Here is a 25035-nt window from a genome sequence, read left to right as displayed (position 1 = left end):
TTGAGGGGTTGTGATTTTAGTGGGGCTGAATTTAATGAGTGTTATATCTATTGGGTTTAAGAGTAGGATATGCGTATGATGATATGGAGATTGAGTGAGTGATGGATTACCATCTCGGAGGTTGGGGAAAGATTTTGCAAAAGATATCCCTCATCTTAAGGCATAAAAAGAGATACATATAGCTGGGGCAAATAATTCCTGCTAGCTACTGCTGATGCGGCATTCACTGTTGTTAAGCTTGTGAAAGGGGGGGGGGGGGATTTTCTGATTTTAAATGGGAAACTCTTGTCAAATTAGAAGTACTGTTGGTGATTAGTTGTTTCATATAGACAGTTTTTATGGAGCTGTCAATGAAACATAAATCACTGTCATAGAAAAGAGTCCAGGTAAGGTGTTGAGGCTCTTGAGTAAAGTACATAGGTTCTCTTGCTGTAGATTGAAGATACTAATTAACCTGAAATAGAATTGTGGTTTAAAGCATTGGGAGAATAGGAAGGATGCCTACAGGTGACACGTATACAGGTTGGCATGCCATGGGTGGCATGTACCTACAACAGCTTCTCACTTTTATTTGTTGAACGAGCCTTAGTGCAAGACCTAATTATGACTTGGACCATAGCTGGTAAAGCAGATATGTAATTAGTTGAAAGAGTTTGAAGCCAGGAGGCTGCTGTCAAAGATGATAATCCATGGCATGTAAGTGCAAATGGAGAGGAAGTGTGTGTGTGTGTGTGTGTGTGTGTGTGTGTGTGTGTGTGTGTGTGTGGGGGGGGGGGGGGAGGGGGGGGGGAGTGTAAAGGCAGTGGAGGAATTAACTGTCTTAAAACTAAGAAGGAAGAAAACTCAGATTTGTGGGACGTGCTGGTGAAGTAAGACTGAAAAATCTTTCAGTGAGAACTTTGTAACCAGCCACAATCATATGGTCAGGAGGGAACAACAGTGGAGGATTTGCGGAGATTTGGAAGAAAGTCACATGTTGCTTTTATGACAGGTGCAAGACACTTGAGTTAAGATGACAGGTTATAGTATGGATGTAATGTTTTGAGATGATGATGTAGATTATGCTGGACTTCTAGAATGGAAACATAGCGATAATGATAGTAAAATGTGTCAGTAAACTGGCATAGGCTCTCCATTTCATAGTCACTGTGGTTCATGATCATGATGGTGTAACAGACAATTATTAGTCCACTGTTGTTATCACAACTGTGGTGTTGAGATTACTTTTCCAGGGATCAGTATTTTGTGAGAATGTTTTGGTGATGGTGTTTTAAAGACAGAGAGGTTATTTTGGGGATATGTAGGAAGCCTCTTTGGATGTAGGATGTGCAGAGTTTTGAGAGTTTCATGACATTGAACTGGGGAGGTGAGGGTCTGAATGTTAAGGGTGGGTACTAGGGATGATAATGATACTGAGGGTTAAGTAGGATGTACTGAGTGCCAGTTGGATGTGACAATTTGTTGGGTCAGGAATGGTTTCAGGAAGGGAATGAGACTAGATTTTCGTTAGACTGAACACGAGTTTACTAAATTCTCAGAGGTAGAAGGAGCAAGGTTTGATCGTGGAACTGGTGAAATAATAAAATATAAAGAATAGGGGTTTGACATGATAAAGTGGCAGAAAATGAAACAGAACTTTTGAAACAAGTAATAGTTGTGAAAATAAATGGAAAAGGGGATGAGATTATTAATGAGATGGTAAAGCCAGTATGAGGCAAACAAAGAACTAAAGGGCTAAGTAAATGAGATTAAAGGCATGTGACAGAAAATATAATATAGACACCTGGCAGAGCTATGAGAAGCCTGTGTTGTGCTGTGTTACATTTGGAAAGCAAATGTGTGTTACAGAAGTTCAGATCTCTCATATATTTTAATTTGATAAGTGAATGCTTTAAAAAGACAAGGTACTGCATTGCAGCCTTGTTACCAATTGTATCTTCTCTGTTAATCTGCTCTTAGTGAATATCTAATGTAGCACTTACACTATTATCGTTTGCTTTTTGAATTGTTAAAAAGAGTTCTGGAATTCTCACTTTCTTTGCTATTGCCTTTTGCAAATTTATACCATCAGATAGCTCTTCCACAACAAAAAATTGCTTCTGAAACATATCCAGCATTGTAACATATTCAGCAATGATTTCTGTAGTCCATATGGATAGAAGCATTATTAGAGCCCTCAGTACAGACCTTTTTATGATCATGGAATCCTGATCTTCCGTACTATTGTGCTACCAATCAACGAGTCCTCAGTTCCCATCAAAACTGAATTTGAGTCAGTTTTGTCACTTTTTGTCTCTGTGAGTGTGCAGCATGATTATGTAAGTTATTGTCAGAGAGGAGTCCAGCACACTATGAAAAATTGACATTTGTGTGGTGAAAAGAAAACAATAGAGACAACTTATTATCAAAAAGAGGAAGGAAGAGAGGGGGTAAACTGCAGTTAGGAAATCGTATTTTGCATTCTGTTTCACAATAGTAGTTTTTGATAGTGAAGTAACAAACATAAGGCTCACCTTATATTAATAAAAATAAAAAATAAAAAAAACTTTCATCATTACCTTTAGAGAGTTTACAACTTGATTCATCTTGTACAAAATATAGGTTTTTTTCACCAAGTATAATGTTCATGTATTGAAATATGCCACTTCGAAATTCTTTACGATTTATATAATTGCGTAGGCTTCCGTGGCCAGAGTCAGTCGACATAAAAGTTTTCTGGGTATGGTACTGCATCATAATGTATAAAACTACTGCTGCTGGAGAAAAACCAACGTTTCGGCCATGGTTGTGGCGGCCTTCTTCTGGGTCTAATGGTGCGTTCTAGCTGTGCAGTGTCCTTCATATTTTGTTGTTGCGTCATAATTTTAAAAAGGTAGTTAGTTTTATTAGTCACTTGGCTGCGAGCAATCAGAGCCCAACAGATTGCACTGTCGGCACGAGCACTACTGGCGAGTAACTGCTGCTGCGCGGCTGACATCCAGCAGTTGGTAAACAGCAGCCAACTTCTCATTCGACAGTGACCACCAACATGGCACGTAACACAAGAGCCCAAAAGATAACAGAGGTTACGTTCTCCCTCCATCGCAATAACCTGTTAAAATAAAGTTCCCTCTCCTTCTTCCTTAAGTGACCAATGAAACTACCTGCCTTTTTAAAACTATGACATAATAGCATGCACAGTGAACAGTAACAACAAAATATAAAGGACACTGCATAGCTAGAAGGCACCATTAGACCCAGAGGAAGGGCACTGCAACCGTGGCCGAAACGTTGGTTTTTCTCCAGCAGCAGTAGTTTTATACGTTATGATGCGGTGCAATACCCAGAAAACTTTTATGTCGTCTTTATGATTTCTTTGCGCTCTGAAGCATAATATGCAACTTTGTGAAGTTGGGGTTCCTTGTTTTACTGTTGCCTTATCAAGTGATGTAGACTTACCCAATGATTCTTGTGTCAGAACAGCAAAAGTGGCTGCCTGAAGAGGAATGTCAGTTTTGCTATGCCTCATGCTCTCTTTTTTGGTTAGTGTCAATGAAAAGTCATTATCACATCCCACACCTGTAAAGGCATGCTGTTGTCACAGTGTTGTAGTGCCATTTCTACTGCAACTGCTGTCCAAGTAGTATCTTAAGAGAATGGCGACTACCAGACATGTATCGCTGACATGGATTACATTCCAACATTTAAGTTTGACTGACACAGCTCCCATCTAAATGGCTTTTCTGCTCTGTTGTGGCCAATTTTACTGTTGTTGAGCAAATATGGCTCTGTCCAAAGCCCTTATGGTCAAATAAGTCTAGTCACACGTAAGGTACACAAATTTCTTTGTGGCAGAGAGAATTCCAGGGGAGATGAAATCCTGTTGGGACTGCAGATTGAAACAGCAGGGACATGTTGTGTTTTACTTCAGACAGTGAAAACAAAATGTGTTGAAGCATGAGGAATGGAAATCTTGAAGTGAATGTTAGTTCATGTAAAAAAAATTTGGTGGAGTAAGAACTGTCACTGATTTTGGTGATTTCCAGTATGAGACCTGTTATTCTGTTTTGGGATTCCGCTATTCTGACAACCCATTCATCACAAGGTGGCAGACATTATTATATGAAAATGATGAATTACTTTCAGAAGGAAGACACCAGAGAGATTTTCAGTGGCGTCATTCTTATTCCTTCAAATGGTGGTTTTGATACCGAATTTGCAAATACGATGACCAGTTCTTTACATCCAGTTCTCTCTCTCTCTCTCCCCTCCCTCACCACCACACCAGTCCTCCAGTCCTTTCTCCTCACCATGTTAGATTAACTTTGGTAGAGAACCCCAAAATATTCATTGCTTGTGCTGGCAATTTTGCCGACTTTATCTGTGGGGAGCAGACGATCCATTTGTGCATTTCACTTAAGTTAAAGCTAGCATGTAGAACTAACCAATAAATGACTGTTCATGCAGATTAAATTGGGGGGTGGGGGGGGGGGGGTGGGGGCACACCCTGCTTGCCCCTTTTATTTCTGAATTTGTTATAAGATTAAAAGCAGTTCTTCCGTAGCATAGACTTAACATTTTAAATGTTTCTTATAAGTGTTTGTTTGCATCTAAAGGAAGCATGATGTTAGTGTACAAGCTTGCTTTATACTGTTGAACTCAAATATTATGTAGGTATGAAATTGACAAGGTCTTTTCTGTGATTTATTGTAGAATTATAGTTAATGTTCATTTTCTTTTTACAGGGTATCTGGCGTGTGTATGTCTTTTGAAAAGATCAGATCCACTTACAGTATTACTAGTCAATACAATACTACGTGATATCAGTAGCAAAAATGTGCTGTGTATTTCTATGGCCTTGACTGCTGCATGCTCTCTAATACCAACAGACCAAGCCTCTGTATTTCTTCCTTTAGCAGTAGAAAAACTAAAACACTCAAATGTAAGTGTTGGATCACGTGTTTTGGAATAATGTCACACATGATTACGTATCGTGTAATGTTTAAAGTTAATTGTCTCTGTGCTTCAGGAATTTGTTCGTGGGAAAGCAGTAATAGCGTTGCACCACTTTTTTCGTACAAGTCCTGAACAGTGTACCAAGTACATTGAACAAGTACAGGAATTGCTTGGAGATAAGGATCCAGGTGTAGTGGCTTTGGCAATGCAAATTTTGTTGGATGTAGCAAAGGTACTTGGTGATGTAAAGCTAATAACTAGTGTATAAAATTTTAAGTCAGAAATTGTTTGGTAGATGACATTAGTTTAGTAAATGCATGTACAACAGGATTTGCTACTATCAACTTTTGGGATTGAAAAAGTTAACAAATTTGTCAATCAAAAAACTGTTGTAGTTAGGCATAGGTACAACATGACCAGTAGACTGAACACAGCTTTATTCCACGGAAGCATCAAAGACTTGAAATAACACACACACACACACACACACACACACACACACACACACACACACACACACACACACACACGATCGCGCAGAAGTCTGAGCTGCCCTCTGTGGATGACATAGCTCTGCCGCATGTGGGGCCTTCTGAAAGTACATTCATTCCTCCTCTCTTACGGAGATCACAGATTCTTGAGACAACCATTTTGTCCTTCTCATCTGCTGGACTCTGGCTAAGGTGGCGTGCTGCATTGAGAGCATACAGTCTGAGATACTTCGGGAGCAGACACATCTGTGCCCACCTTCTGCGTCAAAGTATACGACAACACCAGAGATGCCGGGGCTACTTCCATAGTCATTGGTTCTGGTGGTGCCGCTCTCAGTGCTGATGATACTGGTATTGGGCTGCTGAGGAACGGATGATGGACCCCTGACTGGTGTCTGAAGTAACAGAGGAACTGCTGTTTCGGCCACTGAGGATGGATGCCCTCGCCTGCTTGGGAGTGGAGAACCAGTAGCAGCAGGTGATGTGAAGTCCGATGTGACGCTCAGAGGCGATGGTGTGACATCAGGGGGCACCTGGCCAACCACGTGAAGACTAAGCTTATCGTGGTGCCTTGAGCAGAGGCCGTTCTCAATGCGAATGTCGCAGAGATGCTGCCCCCTGGCATCTGACGATGACAGTTGGAATCCATTTAGGGCAACATCCAAAACTGCACACCTCGACAACCACAGCCGGCCAGAAGAGGCGTGGCGGCTGCACGAATTGATGTCTAGGTGGAGGGTGCAGGAGGTGTAGCAGTGTCCTCAGCTGGTGCTCGTGGAGTAGCTCTGCCAGGCTCTTCTGCCGAAATGCAAGAAATGGTACAAGAAGAGAAACCGATTTAAGGCAACGTAAGATCAAGAGCTGACAACATGCTTTTTAATCTGAGTTTTAAATGTTCCCACTATGCATTCTGCCTGACTGTTAGATGTAGATGGAATAGCAGAGCGAGTATGCAACGGCAACGGATGCCATGAGAATTGCAAAATGCTGAAAACTCTTGCGATGAAAATTGGGGACCACTATCAGAAAAAAACGTTGTGGGAAAACCATTGACTGAAAAAAAGATTGGACAAAGCTGTGATGGTGGCACTTGTGGGTGTGGAAACACAACGAATGACATACAGAAAATGAGAATACGTGTCAACGACTAACAGGAAATGAGCGTTGAGAAGGGGTCAGACGAATCCACGTTATACGAATTTTATTGTCCAAGCCAGGCCAAAACACATGTTGATGGGCCAATACTTTTGTGTGTGATAAACCCAAATGATCTACATGTAATAAATTGAGAACTTGCAAATGGTGCACTGAGGAGATCACTACCTGAGGGGATGTGTGATCCCTGTCTAAAAGCAGAATGCCATCCCCAACAGAGAATTAATTTCAAAAGATGTAATAATTACAGAGGGGTCAGACACACCAGAAGTTGGTGGATACAGCCAACCATGTTGTACAAATGTTATGACCTTCTGCAAAACGGGATCCGAATCTACAGCCTTTGCGATCCATGTGCTAGTTACAGAAAAACCATCAGCTGTCTGCTGCACAGCAATATTAATGTGGAAACAAAGCAGTTCCTCCTGATCAAATCCTGGGTCGTAGAGAGGACAAAGTATCGTCATTTGCATGTTGATTTGTAGGGCAGAGTGAATCGTGTAGTTGTAACGTGTAAGGAAAAAGAGTGCATCGTTGAATGCAATGTGCTGCTTTATGTGATAATGGCAAAGAAGGACTGAGTAAGGAAACCAATGATTTGTGATCGGTGAACAGGAGGAATTTGGTACCATAGTGAAAACATGAAATTTCTTTGTGGCATATACAGTGGTTGAAGCTTTCTTTTCTGTCTGCGAGTACCTAGTTTGAGCGGGAGTCAGTGTTTTTGAGGCATAAGCAACAGGCCTCTCGGAGCTATCAATATCTGTATGAGCCAGTACTGCCCCCAACCCATACTGTGAAGTATCCATTGCAAGGACCAAGTAGAGGCCTGGTTGGTATCTCACTAAGCTGGGTGCAGCTACAACATGATCTTAATGGCGGAACATGTGGTTTCTTAAGCCAGCGATCAGTAAAACTGAGGCATTTTGCACAGCAATGCATGTAATGAATGCACGATTGTTGCTGCCCCAGGCAAAAATTTATAGTAGTAGGGAACTTTGACTAGAAAAACCTGAAGTCCTTTGACTGATGTAAGGTGTGGAAGTGACAAAATAGCAGAAACATGTTGATGCAGAGGTTTGAGACCCTTGCAAGAAACTTCAAACCCAAGATTTTTTTCTAAATTACACTTCAGCTCGGCTGCTTGGAGGACAGAAAAAAGAATATGGAGTAAGTGTTCCTCAGTCGAGGCACCAGAAACTACAATGTCATCTAACTAGTTTGCACAACCCGGCACAGATGCTGTAAGTTGTTCCAAAAATTTTGAAAAATAGCAGGAGCACTGGTGACTCCATAAGACTACTGTAAGTATTGGTACAGTCCAAAAGGGGTATTGACAGCTAACATACATTGTGACTCTGTATCGAAAGGGAGTTGTAAATAGGCATCCGACAAGTCAATTTTTGAGAAATATTGACCACCTTATAACTTTGCAAAGAGTTTGTCTGCGTGCGGTACTGGGTATGTATTCACTATAGATTGTGCGTTCACGGAAACTTTAAAATTTCCGCAGAGGTGTAACCAGCCCAACAGTTTCTTTACTAGAACTAGGGTTGATGTACCATTAACTTGATGCAATAGACCAAATAACGCCGGATTCCATGAGGCGACCTAATTCATCTTTGACTTTGTCCCTGTGTGCCACTGGGACCAGATGCAGCTGCAAAAAATGAGGCCTAGCAGAAGGGTTCATGGTAATGCATGCTCAAAAATTGTTGGCATGTCCCAATCAAGAGAGAAGAAAGAGGAAAACTCAGAACATAATTCATCTAACTGTGTATACGGCACTTGTTCAGACGGTAAATTCACTTCATCTGAAATGGTAAAACCAAACAAGTTAAAAGCATCTAATCCAAAAACATTCTCTGTACGTGTGTTATCTACAACAAGAAATGTAAGTGACCAGGCAGCTGACTTGTAGGTGGCAGGGACAGGGAATTGGCTGAGAATAGGAATACTCTGTTCATTGTAACTTACTAATTTTCATGACGTACTGAGAGGCGGAGGGGAACCCAAGTCCATATACGTTTGTGAGTTTAACAAGGTTGTTGCAGCTCCTGTATCCACGTGCTCATGCAGAACCTTACGCAAAACAGTAACATAAATTAAAAGCTTGTTTGTCTCTACAGAAATAGTTAACAAAATGTTTACATCTGTAACCACATCAGAATCATTGTGCTGAATTTTCCCATTACAAACAGAAGCAGTGTGACCTTTTCTGTTGCAATTATGGCAAGTAGGCCAGCATTTTGGGTAGTCTGGGCATTCATGGTTTATCAAACAGTGTGGGCAGGATGGGAGTGTGGAACGTGTGTTTTGCTGTTTACTGGCATGTTTACTTTGTTAATGCAGCTGCTGCTGAGAGCAAGGCCGGCCACCTTAACACTGATAGTGTGCGGACCGCTGCAGCAGTGTCTTCCCCCTGCAAACTGTGTGAAGCTTGGTGTGGGGGAGAGGTTTCGATTGCTGATACCTCACACCATGACTGAATTTGGTTATGCATAGCTTATGACACCTCGAATGGCTGTGAAATGGCTAAAATCTCAGAGAGGGATTGATTTTCACGCTGGAGGGCACACACTTGCACCTCACAATCCTGAACAAAACAATTGGTAGCATCTTTCAACAGCTGATCAGCATATGGCTCTTTATGCACATCGGACACAAAATGACGACAACAACTTGGAGTTGAACCGCCCATGTTCGGTAGGATTTATTTGGTTGATTCCTACAGCAGTAAAACTCAAACCGGGATACAGGTTGCTTCCTACAGCAGTAAAACTCAACCCAGGGTACAATAACATGGGTGCACTTACAGTAGTATTTTGAAAGAAGTTCACATATTTGGTCAAACATTAAAGAAGATAAATCCTGCAAAGAGACGAGTTGGCACAGGACTTGTTACATTCTTGGCGATATCCAAGAAAGGAACAAGGTACAATGTAAAATAGCAACAGGAACACCAGGAGCTCCCTCCGCCACACACCGTTAGGTGGCTTGTGGAGTATGGATGTAGATGTAGAGCTGGAAAGTTTTGTTGCAGACATTTCTCGTATGCTTCCCATTCCTCAATGGACTCATTGTACACAGAAAAGGGAGATGGACAAACTATGGGAGCCGCAGAGGGCAAAACAGCAGTGACACAGACTGAGGAACATGCTGATTGGACAAAACAGAAGCCAATAATTGAAGTACGCAAGTTTCATTGTCCAGCACCTGTCATTGGTGGTGCAACTCCGTGGTGAATGATTCTTGCTGTTCGACTGACCAACGTATAATGTCCTCTTTGGCATCATCAGCCATCATGAGAATAAATGGAGTACCAACCAGAGTAGAAACTTGTGCAGAGAACAGGGCCACATTCAACACTAATTGTGTTGTAATTGTGTGTAAATACAATATGACCAGTAGACTGAACACAACTTTATTCCATGGAAGCATTATCAACTTGAACACAGTACTTGAGTAACATTCCGCAGGAACCAGTTATGTACACAGTGAGCTGCAGCAATACAATCAGAGAAATGAGGCCGAGCGTAGCTTGGCTAGCTTTAAATAGACTGGGGCCCGTTACGGGCTCTGATGGTGATATCTCTCTCTCTCTCTCTCTCTCTCTCTCTCTCTCTCTCTCTCTCTCTTTCACGCACACACGCACACACACACACACACACACACACACACACTAGTTTGAGGTGCCCTCTGTGTATGACATAGCATTGCCACACGCATGGCCTTCTGAAGGTGCACACACTTGTCACTGCAAAAACCTTGCTGTTTTTTTAAATGTTGAAAGGATCACAGAAATATCATCATTTTTTTAGGTAATTAAAGGAATCTAGGAGATGTCATGCTTGTTTTATTAGTAGAACCTTTGAAATTGATCGAGCTTGCAGCAAACATTGTAATTATGTCTAGTGGGTGAGTCTGAAGGAAATTGCACCACTTTCTTGAGAGATGGAACACTTGTGGGTTAGGCAAAATTATGTGGGAAACATGTGGACAGTTAAAGATTGGAGCCGCGATAAATTTGAGAGAATTACTTTTTTATTCTCTTTTTTATTCAGTGTAAAACAAAGTTCTCGGCATAACTGTAATATTTGATTCTTGGTTTAGTATAGTTAAAGGTTAATGTCTTTTATTGTGGGGACATTATGTGACTTTCTATTCTCACAGGAGTGTGGTATTACCCATATAAATTTCATTCAACCCAGCAAGTTGTATGAATAATGGAAGCAAATAGTGTTGACAGTAATAAAATGTTCAGAATGTGTTGAGAAGGAATGAAATGATTACAAAGATGGCAAGAAGAGTGTAATTTTATTGGAGACTGAAACGTTCATAGACTCTGTTGGAGATTTTTAAAATATTAAATGACATATTTTTAAAAGTGTATACCTTATTATAGTAATCTGCTGGGGAACTACCAAGCTCCACAAAGAAGCTAATAAATAACCATTAAGAAATTATTCACACAGTGAACAAGACACCTCAGCCTGGAGGCCTCCATGATTTTCAAAGTCAGAAATACATAAATACAAATTCCATTCAACATCAGTTGGTCATTTTGGATATTAATTTACTGTATTGACATATTATTATACTGTAATAATTTCTGCATTTTTCTAGGAAACTCCATCTTTGGTAAGTGAACTAGTCCCACTTCTGGTTCAAATACAGCATCAGATTTTAGATGGAAAGTTACCTTCTGACTATACATACCGAAAAATGAATGCTCCCTGGATGCAAATTTCTGTTCTTAGGTAAGGTTACACCTAAAAAGTAATTGCTAGTTGTCTCAAATTTATTTATTTTTACATGCTGTTGTGGTGTCAGTGCAATGATGTACTTGTAGCACATGAAAATAACATAGAAAGGGGAAAGTGTAGCGTTTGCTTTCTTTCACGTGAGAGAAGACTGTTAGGAGTAACAACTTCACAAAACATGAAACCTTAAAAGTAATATCATGAATAGAAGTTTGACAGTATTAATTTTAGGAAATATGCGTGAAGGAGGAATATTGTCTTTTTACAACTATCCACCAGCAAGACTGAAGACTTGTATTTTATTTTTGAGAATTCCTTTCTGCTTTCTTCTCAGTCTTGTTCTTTAAATGAGCCTGGCTTTCCTATTTCTTTGATTAACGTTTTAAATATTTGTATTATCTGGTGCATAAAATAATTTTTAACTCGTTGTACTGTTTTCATGTCCTGACCAGGTCATGAATCATAGCGAGTTTTCAAGTTCAAATCCTGATCTGGCACATCTTTTTTATCTGCAAGGAAGTTTCAAGGCAGCACAATCTCTGTTGCAGAGGGAAAGACCAGTTCTGGAAACATTAGGATGTGCCTAAATTATTTCATCACAGTATTCTTTCTCTAGGAGTGCTGGAGAAGTAATGTACGCAAAGGCGTCTGTCACGATTGGAAAGTAGGAGAGAGGAACTGCCAGAAGTGATGCTGTGGGTTGTGAGTTGTGTCTGGAAAACTCAGGCGGTAAGAGCATTGCCCATGGAAGAAACAGTTTTTAGTTTAAGTCTCAGTCCAGCAGACAGTTTTAATCTGCCAAAACGTTTCATGGGAGGGGGGGGGGGGGGGAGAGGGGCAGCTGATTGTATGATGTGGCTGGTGAGGTAAGAGAGAGTTACAACTACTTTTTCTATCAGTAGCTGTATCATGACTGGGAACACATTTCTTGAGGTGCAGGCTGGGGTAATGGTGATGTAGATGCTAAGAGTCTGTGTTGGGGTGGGTGCAATGGTTCTGCCTTTGAAGGTCCCTATCTTTTGCCTTGTGACTTCTCTAAGTGTAGTGTTTCTGCTGTAGCAGTTGACAGAGATTGAAGGTTTGGATAGTATTTCAAGGGTTGTGAGTGATGCTGATGACACCCAGGAGCAAACCCCTTGCTTCACAGTGTGTGTTTTTATTGGACTGCTGTGCTCACATGAATTTCTGATGGTGTATATGATATGACCGCCCATCACCTCAGTGAGAAGTGGTTTCTGGCCTTAATGTCCTGTGACAGTGCTCTATTCTGCACTGGTGATCATTCATAAGTGCAAACCCACATTGGTGCAGGAAATGTTCTTGTGATACTGGTTCACTATTGTGGGTTGAGGTCAGACAATGTCCAGTGCTACCATCCATGTAGTATGTCAGCTGGACTGCTGCAGCTGATTGGAGCACTGATGTGGCTAGGTGGCGCTGGCTTTCTTATCTTGAAACTTCTGCCATATGGGTCGTGTACTGTACCCGTTGCTGACAGAGTGGAAGGCAGCTGCTGGAGCTATATATGCTGGTTATGCCATATGTTGAGTTTCAGTATTGAGTCACTTTGTACCATCCCCTCATCATTGTCCAACAAGGAATTAACATCTCTTTTCCTCTTAACCAGCCTGTAGCAGTGATAAGTATCAGTCATGCATCTAGGCGTGGCTGTGAGAGGTAGAAGCAGCTGATGTAGTGGTCATGAGATTTTGTAGCACACATGTAGATGGCAATAGCTCCAGGTTGTGCTGTTGCCCACTGAAACTAGATGTGTGTAGAGGCTGGCTCTGAGGGATCTGTTTGGCTTCCACTGATGCCGAGACCTGTGTACCTTAATCCTTCTCCTTGGGTAGAGACAGTGAAGTGTGCTGTGGTTGTGGTGCAGTGATTGTTGGGTAGAGGTTGTATTTTCTGTTGTGATGGTGGTGGTGGAGGAGGAGGAGATGGAGGAGGACTGGGGCTGGACCACATGTAGCCTTTCTGCGGTGACAGGGGCAATGTTGAGAAGTCTACTGGATATTGTGGCTCCAACTGGCTCCTGTGGCATGCCAGGTGTGTACCTTGGGCCACAACAGCCAATATCTGCCACCCTAGATGATATATAAATGTGTCCGGCATTGAACTGGGTGTACGCCCATATGTGCAGGGCGCACACTACAGATGTACGCCCATATGTGCAGGGCGCACACTACAGATACGGCATAGTACAGATAGTGCCTTGGTAATGTTGCTGTAGGCGGCGGATACAGGAGTTCCAGTAAGAGAATTGTGATATTGGCCATCTTGGATCCCATCAGGGCTCTGTCTATCTATCTGCATATGGCCAGGAAACTTGTTAGGTCACTGTCCCATGATGTGTAAAGTACCTTTTGAATCTGTCTTGAAAGTATTCACCAACCTCTCTGCCTCGGCATTTGAAGGAAGATGAAAAAGAGTGGTGGTGAGGTGTCTAATGCCATTCCTGTGACAGAGTGATTTGAATTCAGTGGAAGGACTGTTGGAAGCAATTGTTCCTGAAGTCCCCTGTGTTGTGAAAATAGTGGCATGTGCTAGATGGGAACTGCTGTTGTTGTGGACATTGTTCTAGTCACACAGGGGAAGACTGAGGAGGTGTCTATTGCTAGAAGCCATATAGAGTGTAGAAAAACCTGCGCAAAAACTGTGTGGGCTTTCCCATGGCTGGTGCAGTGTAGGCAATAACAATTGGGATAATGGTGACTGTTATTTTGAGTAGGCTGTGCATGTCCAGGAGGCTTTCTATGTGTCCACAACGATGCTGAGCCAATAAACAAGTCATCAAGTTAAATTTTTTGTATGTACTGTGCCCCAATGTTCTGGATGTAGCAATTTGAGGCTCTGTGGATGAGATGCTTTCAGAATTACAACTCTTTGTTCTGATGACGCAGTGGACAGCAGGATGCCTTGTAGCATACTGGAGCACTGGCAAATTGAATGAAATATGTGCAGCACCGAAGAGGCATCCTCAGCCTGTTGATCCAACCATACCTGCACTGTGTTGTGTGTGACAGATTTATAGGTTAGAAGACAACAAATAAGCACACTTGAGCTCAGAATTTGAGATGTGACTTCCCTAAAAATACAGATTAATAGATACTGACACAAGTCCCAGTTGTCTGTTACAGCATCAAATAGTGAAAATTGTGCCAGTGTTGGTGTTTGGTGCATTGCATTGCATTGCATGCTGCTGTTGCTGTTGCTGCTGCAGTGCTGTGAGTAGTTGTCGTAGCCAACAGGATTTCTGTAACTGTGTTTGCCATTGCAATATCTTTGCTGGCATAATTTTAGAAATTTCTGTTTGATTTGTCTGTAAACAAAACACTTGTCATCATCTATACGTAGTAGTCATTGTTGCCAATTTGTTGCTTCACACAAACTCTACTTTATTACAATGGTTAGGTACAACCTCCAGAGGACATAATGTGTAACACAGATTGTGTCAAAGTCCGTGTCCGTAGCCACAAATCAAACAACAAAGTATCGTAACCAGTCCACAGAGAAATCCAAACAGTAAACTGAGATCTGATAAGCAGAGGCCAATGCACTTGGTAGACTAGACTATTAGTAGCAGTCATGGTAAACAGAAATGATGTGTCTAGGTGATGATGGCTTTCTTATCTCAGAATTTCCACAAGAGATGTTGCTGGAGGAGCTAGCAATAGCTGCTGGAGTTAGGTGTCAGTGCTGCCCTGTATGTTTAGACTTCAAAGGTTTGGCAAAAATACAAGAACACAGGCTCCCAGGAAGGATCCCTTGAAATCTGCGTACATTCTGTTCCACAGCTGCTGGGGGTAGGTCGGGGTGAAAACCTGACTTTCAGAACTAGCTGTGGGTCAGATTCTCTAGATTGGATTTAATTTGTGGCCTGTATGCATCTCCTCGTATGAGCATCCATTTGGGACATGTCCATGCCAAAGGAGGAATTAGTACTGCAACCCTTATGTAGACTTGGACAGGGGGCAGGGTGTGTAGTCTGCTGTTCTCTAGATACAGATAAGCCATCTGGTCCATATTGTACACGAGTTAGGTTCCTCTCGGCATATGTTGATCAAATAGCTCCATATATAACATTGATATAAAACTACTCACTCATTGAAAGACCTTTGCTTAAGGACTGTAGTTTCATATGGGTCACACCAAAACACAAGAAAGAAAATAAAAGTAATCTGCTGAATTATATACCCATATCACTGACATCAGTTTGCAGTAAGATTTTGAAACATATGCTCTGTTTGAAAATTATGAAGTAGCCTCAAAGAAAATAATCTCTTGACACATAGCATGGATTCAGAAAGTATTGTTCTTATGAAACACAACTTGCCCCTTATTCACAGGAAATGAGTTCTGCCAGTAGGGATCACAAGTTGATTTCGTATTTCTAGATTTCCAGAAGGCTTTTGACATACTTCCTCACAAGTGGCTTCTAGTCAAATTGCATACCTGTGGAGTATGGTGTCAGTTGTGTGACTGGATTCATTATTTCCTGTAAGAAAGGACACAGTTTGCAGTAACTGACAGGTAGTCATTGAGTGAAACAGAAGTGATATCTGGGGTTCCCAAAGGAAATTTTGTAGATCCTCTGCTGCTTCTAACCTATATAACTGATTTGTGAGACAGTATGAACAGATCTCTTTGAGTACTTGCAGTGATGCTGTCATTTACTCTCTTGTATAGTCATGGGAAGATCAATACAAGTTGTACAATGATTTAGGCAAGATATTAGTATGGTACAAAAAGTTACAATTGACCTAAATGATGATAACTGTGAGATCCTACACGTGAGTACTAAAAAGAATCCATAAAATTTTGTTTACAAGATAAATAATACGGATTTAAAAGTTGTCAGTTGAACTAAATACATAGGGATTACAACTATGAACAATTTCAATTGGAAACATCACGTAGAAAATGTTGTGGGAAGGTGAACCAAGACAGTGTTTTATTGGCAGAACACTTAGAAGGTGCAACAAAGGTACTGAACAGACTATCCACACTACGCGTATAGCTGTGCAGTACAGGATCCTTACCAAATAGTATGGATGGAGGACATTGAAAAATTTCAAATAAGGGCAGCTCATTTTGTATTATTGCGGAACAGAAGAGAGGGTGTTCTGGATTTGGTATGGAAGCTGGGGTACAATCATTGAAATGTAGGTGTTTTTTGTTGGAGTGAGATATTTTCACAAAATGCCAATCACCAGCTTTCTCCTCTGTATGTGAAAATATTTTGACATCTCCTATCTGCATAGGGGAAATGGCCACCATAATAAAACAAGAGAAAGAAGAGCTTGCATGGAAAAATTTAAGAGTTCATTTTTCCTGTGTGGTATTTGAGAATGGAAAAGTTGAGAAATAGCCTGAAAGTGTTTCTCTTAACCCTTTGTCAAGCACTTTGTTGTTATATGCCAAGTAGTGACGTAGACATAGATTTATTTTTGAATTCAGCTATTGGTGTACCCTTCCAATTGTCCCTTTGTTTTATGTTGTTGACCTGTGTTACGCAATGGCTTCCATTCATGCTCAGTTTTCATACTTTCTTGTTTCAGAACATATTTCCTTGTTTTTCTTTCCTTTGTAACTATATCCTGCAGGAGATTGCAGTCTGTAATGTATATATCAATAGCATTCTACATTATTTTGTTGAGAGTTATGTGAGAATTACTTCAAGTTCTCCATCTTGAGATGTTGATGAAATTGCTTCACTGTGCAGATAATTACTGAGTTCTGAGGTGCAAAAAAATTATATTGCAAAAATAATGATATTGTCCCTTTCTCTGTTTTTTCTTTTCTAGTGCCCGATCATCAGGAGAAATGTGTGTCATCTTGTTGGGGGTGTAATGTAGGTCTTATTGCATTAAGAGGAATTTAATTACACAGGATTTTTTTATGGAAGTTGTGTTAACATACATAAAAATTGTGTATGGTGTGCTCATCATAAAGAGAAAGGCAAGTGCTGGCAGAAATTACTCCCAGCCTTTCGTGTTAGCTAATGTCATGCGGTGAAGTTTGGGCCCACAACAATCGGTACTACAGTCCTGTTGTTTGTCCTGTTGTGACAGAGTATTCACACTATACTGATAATTTTGAAACCGGGTGTAGTGTGTCAAGTCCAAATAGAAAGGACAAGACAAACTATTCCCAACTAACTGTTCTCACCACCACAGTGCAAACTGGCTTAAGCATGGGCGATGTGGTATAGCACACAATACCTGCTCATTGTGTGGCTTCATGAACATAACTGTCACAGTTGCATATTTCTTGATAGATTTGTACATACATCTCTAGCCTTTGTTTTACTCTATATCTCTGCTCTGCTTATTCATTTTAGTCAGATTTGTCGAACTTAATGCACTTTACGCTGTAAACACAGAAAGAATGTTGAAAGTCCATAACCGGATTAATAGCTATACAAAAGACCAAAATTAAGTTAACTAGCTATTGTTTTTCTCACATTTGCCACAAAGCCCTTTGTGTCATGCAAAGGCTCAAACATGTTGCTACGACTAATTTTGTAAGAAGGTTGTTTGTGTAACAATTAATGTGTTTGACATGTCTCGCATAAAAATTTCTCCCAGTGTTAGATTTAATTTTATATGACCTTGAATTTAAGGTTTTTGCCTCAATTGTTACTTAAGTCGAAACTTCCTGGCAGATTAAAACTGTGTGCCGGACTGAGACTCGAACTCAGGACCTTTGCCTTTTGCGGGCAAATGCTCTACCAACTGAGCTACCCAAGTTCGACTCACGCCCCATCCTCACAGCTTTACTTCTGCCAGTATCCTGTCTCCTACCTTCCAAACTTTACAGAAGCTCTCCTGCGAACCTTGCAGAATTAGCACTCCTGTTGCAGAGACATGGTTTAGCCACAGCCTGGGGGATGTTTCCAGAATGAGATTTTCACTCTGCAGTGGAGTGTGCACTGATACGAAACTTCCTGGTAGATTAAAACTGTATGCCGGACTGAGACTCAAACTCCGGACCTTTGCCTTTCATTGGCAAGTGCTCTACCAACTGAGCTATCCAAGCACGACTCACGCCCCATTCTCACAGCGCACACTCCACTGCAGAGTGAAAATCTCATTCTGGAAACATCCCCCAGGCTGTGGGTAAGGCCGTTATTACACTATCAAATTTCTTTGTCAAAGATTTGATCAAAGATGTGATCAAATATTCCGTCAAATATATTTGACAAAGATCTTTGATGTAGCGCTAGAAGGGGTATTACACCGTCATCAAATTTTTCGTCAAAGTTCAAGATAGCTGACAACAACTTGTTATTAACCGCAGCAGTTGCACGTACCGCAATTGCATTGTGTGCACATGCGGAAAAGAAGTGGGGGAAAAAAAGGAACCATACATACGAGTTTGACAGTGTTAAATTCCTGGGATTACAAATTGATAATAAATTCAGTTGGGAGGAGCACACCACAGAACTGCAGAAACGCCTTAACAAATCTGTATTTGCAATTCAAGTGTTAGCAGACATAGGCAACATAAAAATGAAAAAGCTTACATACTTTGCCTACTTTCATTCCATAATGTCATATGGTATAACATTTTGGGGTAACTCTTCAAGTCAAACAAAAGTTTTCAAGAGTCCAAAAGCGTGTAATACGTATTATTTGTGGAGTAAATACACGGACATCCTGCAGAATCCTCTTCAAAGAACTGGGCATACTAACTACTGCCTCTCAGTATATTTACTCCTTAATGAAATTTGTCCTAAATAATATATCTCTTTTTCCAACAAACAACTCAGTTCATACATACAATACCAGGAACAATAATGATCTGCACAAGGACTTAAAAGCACTTACTTCAGTTCAAAAAGAGGTCCACTACTCAGGAACACTCATCTTCAATAGTTTGCCAGCAAACATAAAAAAATTAGTTACAAATAAATAAAGATCAGTTTAAAAGGAGCCTGAAAGACCTACTAGTGGCCAACTCCTACTCCATTGACGAAATTTTTAATAGAAACAAATGACGTATTGCATTTATTCATACTATTAGTATTGTTATTTCAGCTTAAAAAAATTGACATCTTCCAGATCCACGAGCATCTCCTCATCATGTATCTATGGAACAAAAAACTAATATAATCTGGGTGAAGCCGTGGGTTTTACGACGACGCGATAAAAGCATTCAACAAAACTTGTTACGTGAGCTTACAGTGGAAGACGTCAAGTCGTACATCAATTACTTAAGAATGGATGAGCATATATTTCTGTATGTGCTCAGTGAAGTGTATCCCCATATCACAAAGCACAATATTAACTTAAGAACTGCTACATCTTCAGAAGACAGGCTCACTGTAACACTCCGATTCCTTGCTACAGGAGAGGGTTATGTTAGGTCAGGTCAGGTCAGGTCTCCAATCTTCTTAATCTATTTTTGTATTCAGGGTGCTTAACTTTGTAAAGCGCCTCATCAGCTTCATACATCTCTAATAATTTTGTGGTTGTCGGCACACACCAGTTATATTTACCGGCAAAGTTTATAATAACACTACAGACGACAGAACGCTGCAGCGATGCTAGTGCCCCATGTGGTAACATGGCAAATTGCAGTGAACAGAAGACAAGCGATTTCTTTGATCAAATCTACAGCGAGGCCCTAGATTTGATCAAATATTTGACGACATTTGACAAAGTTCCTATTACACCATCAAATATCTTTGACAAAGATATTTGACAAAGAAATTTGATAGTGTAATACCGGCCTAAGCCATGTCTCTCCAGTATCCTTTCTTTCAGGAGTGCTAGTTCTGCAAGGTTCACAGGAGAGCTTCTGTAAAGTTTGGAAGATAGAAGACGAGGTACTGGGAGAAGTAAAGCTGTGAGGATGGGGCGTGAGTTGTGCTTGGGTAGCTCAGTTGATAGAGCGCTTGCCCACGAAAGGCAAAGGTCCCGAGTTTGAGTCTCGGTCCGGCACACAGTTTTAATCTGCCAGGAAGTTTGATATCAGCGCACACTCCGCTGCAGAGTGAAAATCTTATTCTGGTTACTTAAGTTGTTAGTTCTTTTATACCGCAATTTGTTGCTTGTGGTAAAGTTTATTTTCATGTTACATCATGTGAACAAGTTCACAATTTGTAAGAAAATGGTACTTACCTAGAAAAAGCTGGCTTCACATATGTTGTATCACTCATTTTCCCCGCAAGTCCAGAGAGCTCTATCGTTTTTGTTTCTCTCTTTTCTTTTGCATTATGTCGGAAACAACTTACTAGAGAACAGAGAGTATTTTTTGTTTTATTTTTTCTCCAGCACTTTTTTTGCCTTTCAAAACTTCCAACAATTATTGTAATTTATTGTGATTTCTTTCAACACACGCTATTAAATGATATTTGGATAAAAGCACAAATTTAAAGCTGTTTCATAGATACTTTAAATTATGAAAGGAACATTGTTTTTATTTGTTTGAATGTTTACTGTTTTTTGAACATACACATCTTCCTATAAGTGTCTTTCAGATAAGACTTACAGAGTTGCTAGTCCTGTAGCAATGCGGAAAATATGTGTAAAGAGGACAAAGACTAGAAAGGGACCAGTGACAAGTAGACTTCGAATGAGGCCGTCAGTAGGCTGTGCTCATGAGAAGTTGATGTATGGGTGCTAATCTTGGTGCAGGACACAGCTTTAACTCATTGCAGATATAAAAGTTTGCATCATGTGTACTTCTGCTTGTAGTATTTATAATTGAAACATTGGTCTTAAAGTTGGCAACCTGCAGCACAATAACTTGTGATTAGTTCCATTATTTGAAGGTACTTCACTAAAAGATATGTTTCCTGAAATTGCATTTAGTATTTCACTCATAACTTTGTTCTTTAAATCATGGTACACAGAAGATTTATCGTTTTAAATTTAATACTTGGACAGTTGCCCTGGAATTTATTTTCCTAATTCAGAATGAAAATGAAAGAAAATTATTATTAACAGTTTCTGAATGATAAGCACAAAATAGTTGCTGAAGCAGGAACAGGATGACATATGCATAAATCAAAATAACATGCATAAATCTCTGACTTCACAGTTCAAAAAAGTTGTTAACCAAGGAAAAACGAAATGTGTGTGTGTGTGAGAGAGAAAAGACAGGATATGATGTACAGATGGTGGATCAAGTATTTGAATCCAGAAAAATTCAAGGTATAGGTGAAAGACAGATGAGCTGCCGCTAATCAAGAGTGCTAGGCTGAGTTGACCTTATAAGAAATCAGTGGTTGCAAATTGGAAAAAAAAGACTCAGAGGAAAAATGAAAAATGAAAATTGGAGGAAGGATGGAGATTATGGGATCTAGTATTTAATAGTAAAATGTGATATCAGAAAGTGAGAGAGGACTAAAAAGACTGTAAAAGAGAATGGTGAAGCAGAGGAGAGGAGAAAGAAGTGTAATAAACTAAGATCTGGTGTACGGTGTCTTTGAAATATTTATTGGAGAGCCACTTCACGTTTCCAGATTATGGAAATCCTGTGAGTGACATTTCACAACATACTCAGCAGTATTATATATTTCTTCATTCTCTGGTATGTTTCAGTGTATTAGTTGCTCTATCTGTCCCCTCCCCCCTCCCTGCTCTATTAATAGCTAGTCAAATAACAGAGTTATTTTATGATACAATCTATATATCAATTATCAGTTTTCTTGTAATGTCTTATTATGAGTCTTCACACCTCTTTATTTTTTGTTGTAACTCTTGTACTTAGGTCTTCTTTGCATTTTCTTCCTTAACTCCAGAGAAAAGAACTGAGATTTTTTCCAACTTTTTGATATGTTTGAATTGATTCTACTGATGTTCCATTGGTGAAAACCTACGTTTGTGTCAGTGCACAGTGTGATGAGGAGCTATCTTTGATCGCTTCTCAGTGTAATTTGGGCCTGCATTTTCCATCTTAGAGACCAGCAGTTAAAAAGAGAGAAATTTTCGTACTTGGTTTCACAGTGCAATCTATGCTTGTTTTAATGTGAACTACATATTTCAGTGGGAGTATTTGTCACACAACAACCGTAAGATGTATGACGTGGTCTGTGCAGAAAAGCTTGATGCTTGGTATCTCATCAAGAACAACTTGCATATTCTGTAACTCACAGTTGTTAAACAATTTAAAATAATGTCTCATGTTATGGCTGCTGTTCTTCCACACATTGTTCCCTGTTTGTCGAATGATATTCTCTCTTTTCCACCTTTGATGAGAAATGGTACAGAACTAATTATTTGGCTGTCATTTAGTGCTGAAAATTTACATGTTTTGATGTGGCTTAGAATAAAAAAATAACAAGCCAGGAGACCAGGGTTTAAGTCTCGTCTGTGCACAAATTTTAATTCATTTCTTCAGCTTCCATTGTTATCATAGATAAAGATGAGACTTAAATTATAAATTAATTATAAGAGCTATAAGTTCACATGTATTTCCTCACCAGGCTTATTTAGTACTTCTGATATTTGTAGGTTACTTCAGCTGATGGATGAACCGACAGCCGACATTAGAGCTGTAATTCATAAGACTTTAATTTTGGCGAAGTCTGGTTCACAAGAAGCTATTGGGGTTGCCATTATTTGTGCATGTATAGCAATTCTGATAAAGTACAAACCCAATGACGATATACTGCCAACAGCTATATCACATGTTACAGATTTGATGTCGAGGAAGAGCAACAATTTGAGGTAAAGTGACACACACTAATAATGTTATCTGTTTCCTTCATTTGTTTTTTGTATGTTTTATAACAAAAATATTTATTTTGCAGGTATGCTGGCCTTGATCTGCTTGAAGTTATTCTGCAACACTGTCCCTTGTCACTTACACCAGAGCAACAAGAAATCATCATGTCAAGCTTGCAACATCCTGATCATGCAGTAAAAAGAAAAACATTAGCTTTGCTATGTGTAGCAGCAAATGCTTCAAATGCAGAACAAATATGTACACAAATTGCTGATTATGCACAGACCTATTGCTCCAACAATATTCATTTGCGTCACGATCTAGTAAGACGCATCATCCTTCTTACGCAAAAATATCCACGGGACACTGATTCATGGCATGTTGCAATGCTTCTTCGGTTATTGCCTCTTGCTAGTGACAGTCAGGTTAAAACCATCCATGGATCAATTAAGAATTTACTTTCAGGTATGAAGTACAAGTCACTTTCTTTTAGACATTGGTATTTAATAGTCATACCGTTGAATGTTCATATGAATTTTAAAAATGACAAGAGAGAAATGAGTATTTTCCACTAAAAAATTGAAATAACTCATAATTATTGTTTATGTCAATGTGTGTATTTAATGTCTCCACTGATAACAATATCAGCCCTCTGTACTAACAGGACTATATGTGGGAGGGTGAGATTACGCTTCATGTTCCATGCAGCTTAATGTATAGTGTGAAACTTGCTTCCTTCACAGTGTTACACATTCCCCTGGAAGTGGAAAATAGAACCATGCATATATTATGCGTTTATGAACAAGACAAAATAAAGTTTGATTACTAGAACTTTGTTTTGCAAAACTGATCTTTTGATTTTTCTTTAATGATAGTATTTTGACATCATTTCATTAGGCTTTCGACAAGGAGATAGTTGATTCTAGCAGCAGTTTATTCCCACCTTCCATTGCTGTACGACACAGTTAGCTTTTGCTGTCACGCAGCAGTTTTTGATGTAAAACTTTCCTGTTCAAATACAGGTTACAGAGAAGATTTTGCTATCACTGTTTGGTTGGTGGGAGAAAGAGAGACAGAGTTTATTGAAGTTGATGGGAATTGTATCTTACAAACATTTCCGTGTATGATAACAATGTGCGTTATCTTACATTCAGAGATTAATAGCATGCCATGCTGTATTGGCTCCTTGTATTGTGTCTATGGAGACTAATTGCTCATGAGTCATTAGTCATGTGAGCAGTCTTAGTATTATAAACTAATATCCAGGGTGTTCAAAAAGGTTTCGAATACTTTGTGAAGTAGTAGTACTCATCAAAACAGGAAAAGTAAGTCAGTAAACATTGGTCCGGAAATGCATCCTTTGTGAGGTAAAAACATGTTTACAGGAAGGGCTGCGCAATGCTGGTTTGTAGGTGTTAGAACACATTGGTGCTCCATCAAATGTGTCAACAAGGTAATATGATGTCTTACTCACAGTACTATACCTACCATTATGTGGTCTGCAGTCAGTTGTGTGGTTTGAGCTGTGTTGTACGCTACATTAATTTTAATTGTGTTTGTGTGTCTTATTGTACAGTGCTGTCAACCTGGGAGACATAGCATGGTGCTTACTGTTATTGTGCCATGTGTATGTACAAATGGTGTAGTACATTTACATTTTCTGTCTTCCACCACTTGTTAGCAATGGAAGCCTATTAATTGACAAGTGAGGTGGCAGATGTGATATACTGCTATGTTTAGCAAATAGACGTAGCCTGCATGCCCATGCCCTCTAAACTGAAAAATATCCACATTACAGAGTGCCATCTGATAAGCTGTTCGGCAGACTTTTCCAGCAGCTGAGGGATGCAGGTACTCTTGCAACTCAAAAGATTGACAGTGGAAGGCCCCGCACAGGCCACATGCTTTACATGGAGGTGCATGTGCTATATTTGGTAGAAGAAACCCCTGGGACCAGGGTGCTATGATTAGCAGCAGCAGAAAGCGTGTCTCGCTCTCTTATATGGGGT

General features: G+C 40.0%; 1 protein-coding gene across 2 annotated transcripts in view; it reads left to right on the top strand.

The window, feature by feature from the left end:
* Positions 1-25035, top strand: part of LOC126092139 (AP-4 complex subunit epsilon-1-like) — a 56624-nt gene that overhangs the window by 23694 nt on the left and 7895 nt on the right. For both annotated transcript variants that reach the window (XM_049907607.1, XM_049907616.1), the window contains exons 3-7: positions 4725-4921; positions 5009-5167; positions 11208-11341; positions 22813-23028; positions 23112-23491. In XM_049907607.1, coding sequence (XP_049763564.1) covers positions 4725-4921; positions 5009-5167; positions 11208-11341; positions 22813-23028; positions 23112-23491 — 1086 coding nt within the window. The remainder of the gene's footprint in view (positions 1-4724; positions 4922-5008; positions 5168-11207; positions 11342-22812; positions 23029-23111; positions 23492-25035) is intronic.

Source organism: Schistocerca cancellata, chromosome 1 (assembly GCF_023864275.1).
Source record: "Schistocerca cancellata isolate TAMUIC-IGC-003103 chromosome 1, iqSchCanc2.1, whole genome shotgun sequence".
Lineage (NCBI taxonomy): Eukaryota > Metazoa > Arthropoda > Insecta > Orthoptera > Acrididae > Schistocerca > Schistocerca cancellata.
The sequence above is the reverse complement of the archived record's forward strand: the minus strand, read 5'-3'. Positions and strand labels throughout refer to the sequence as shown.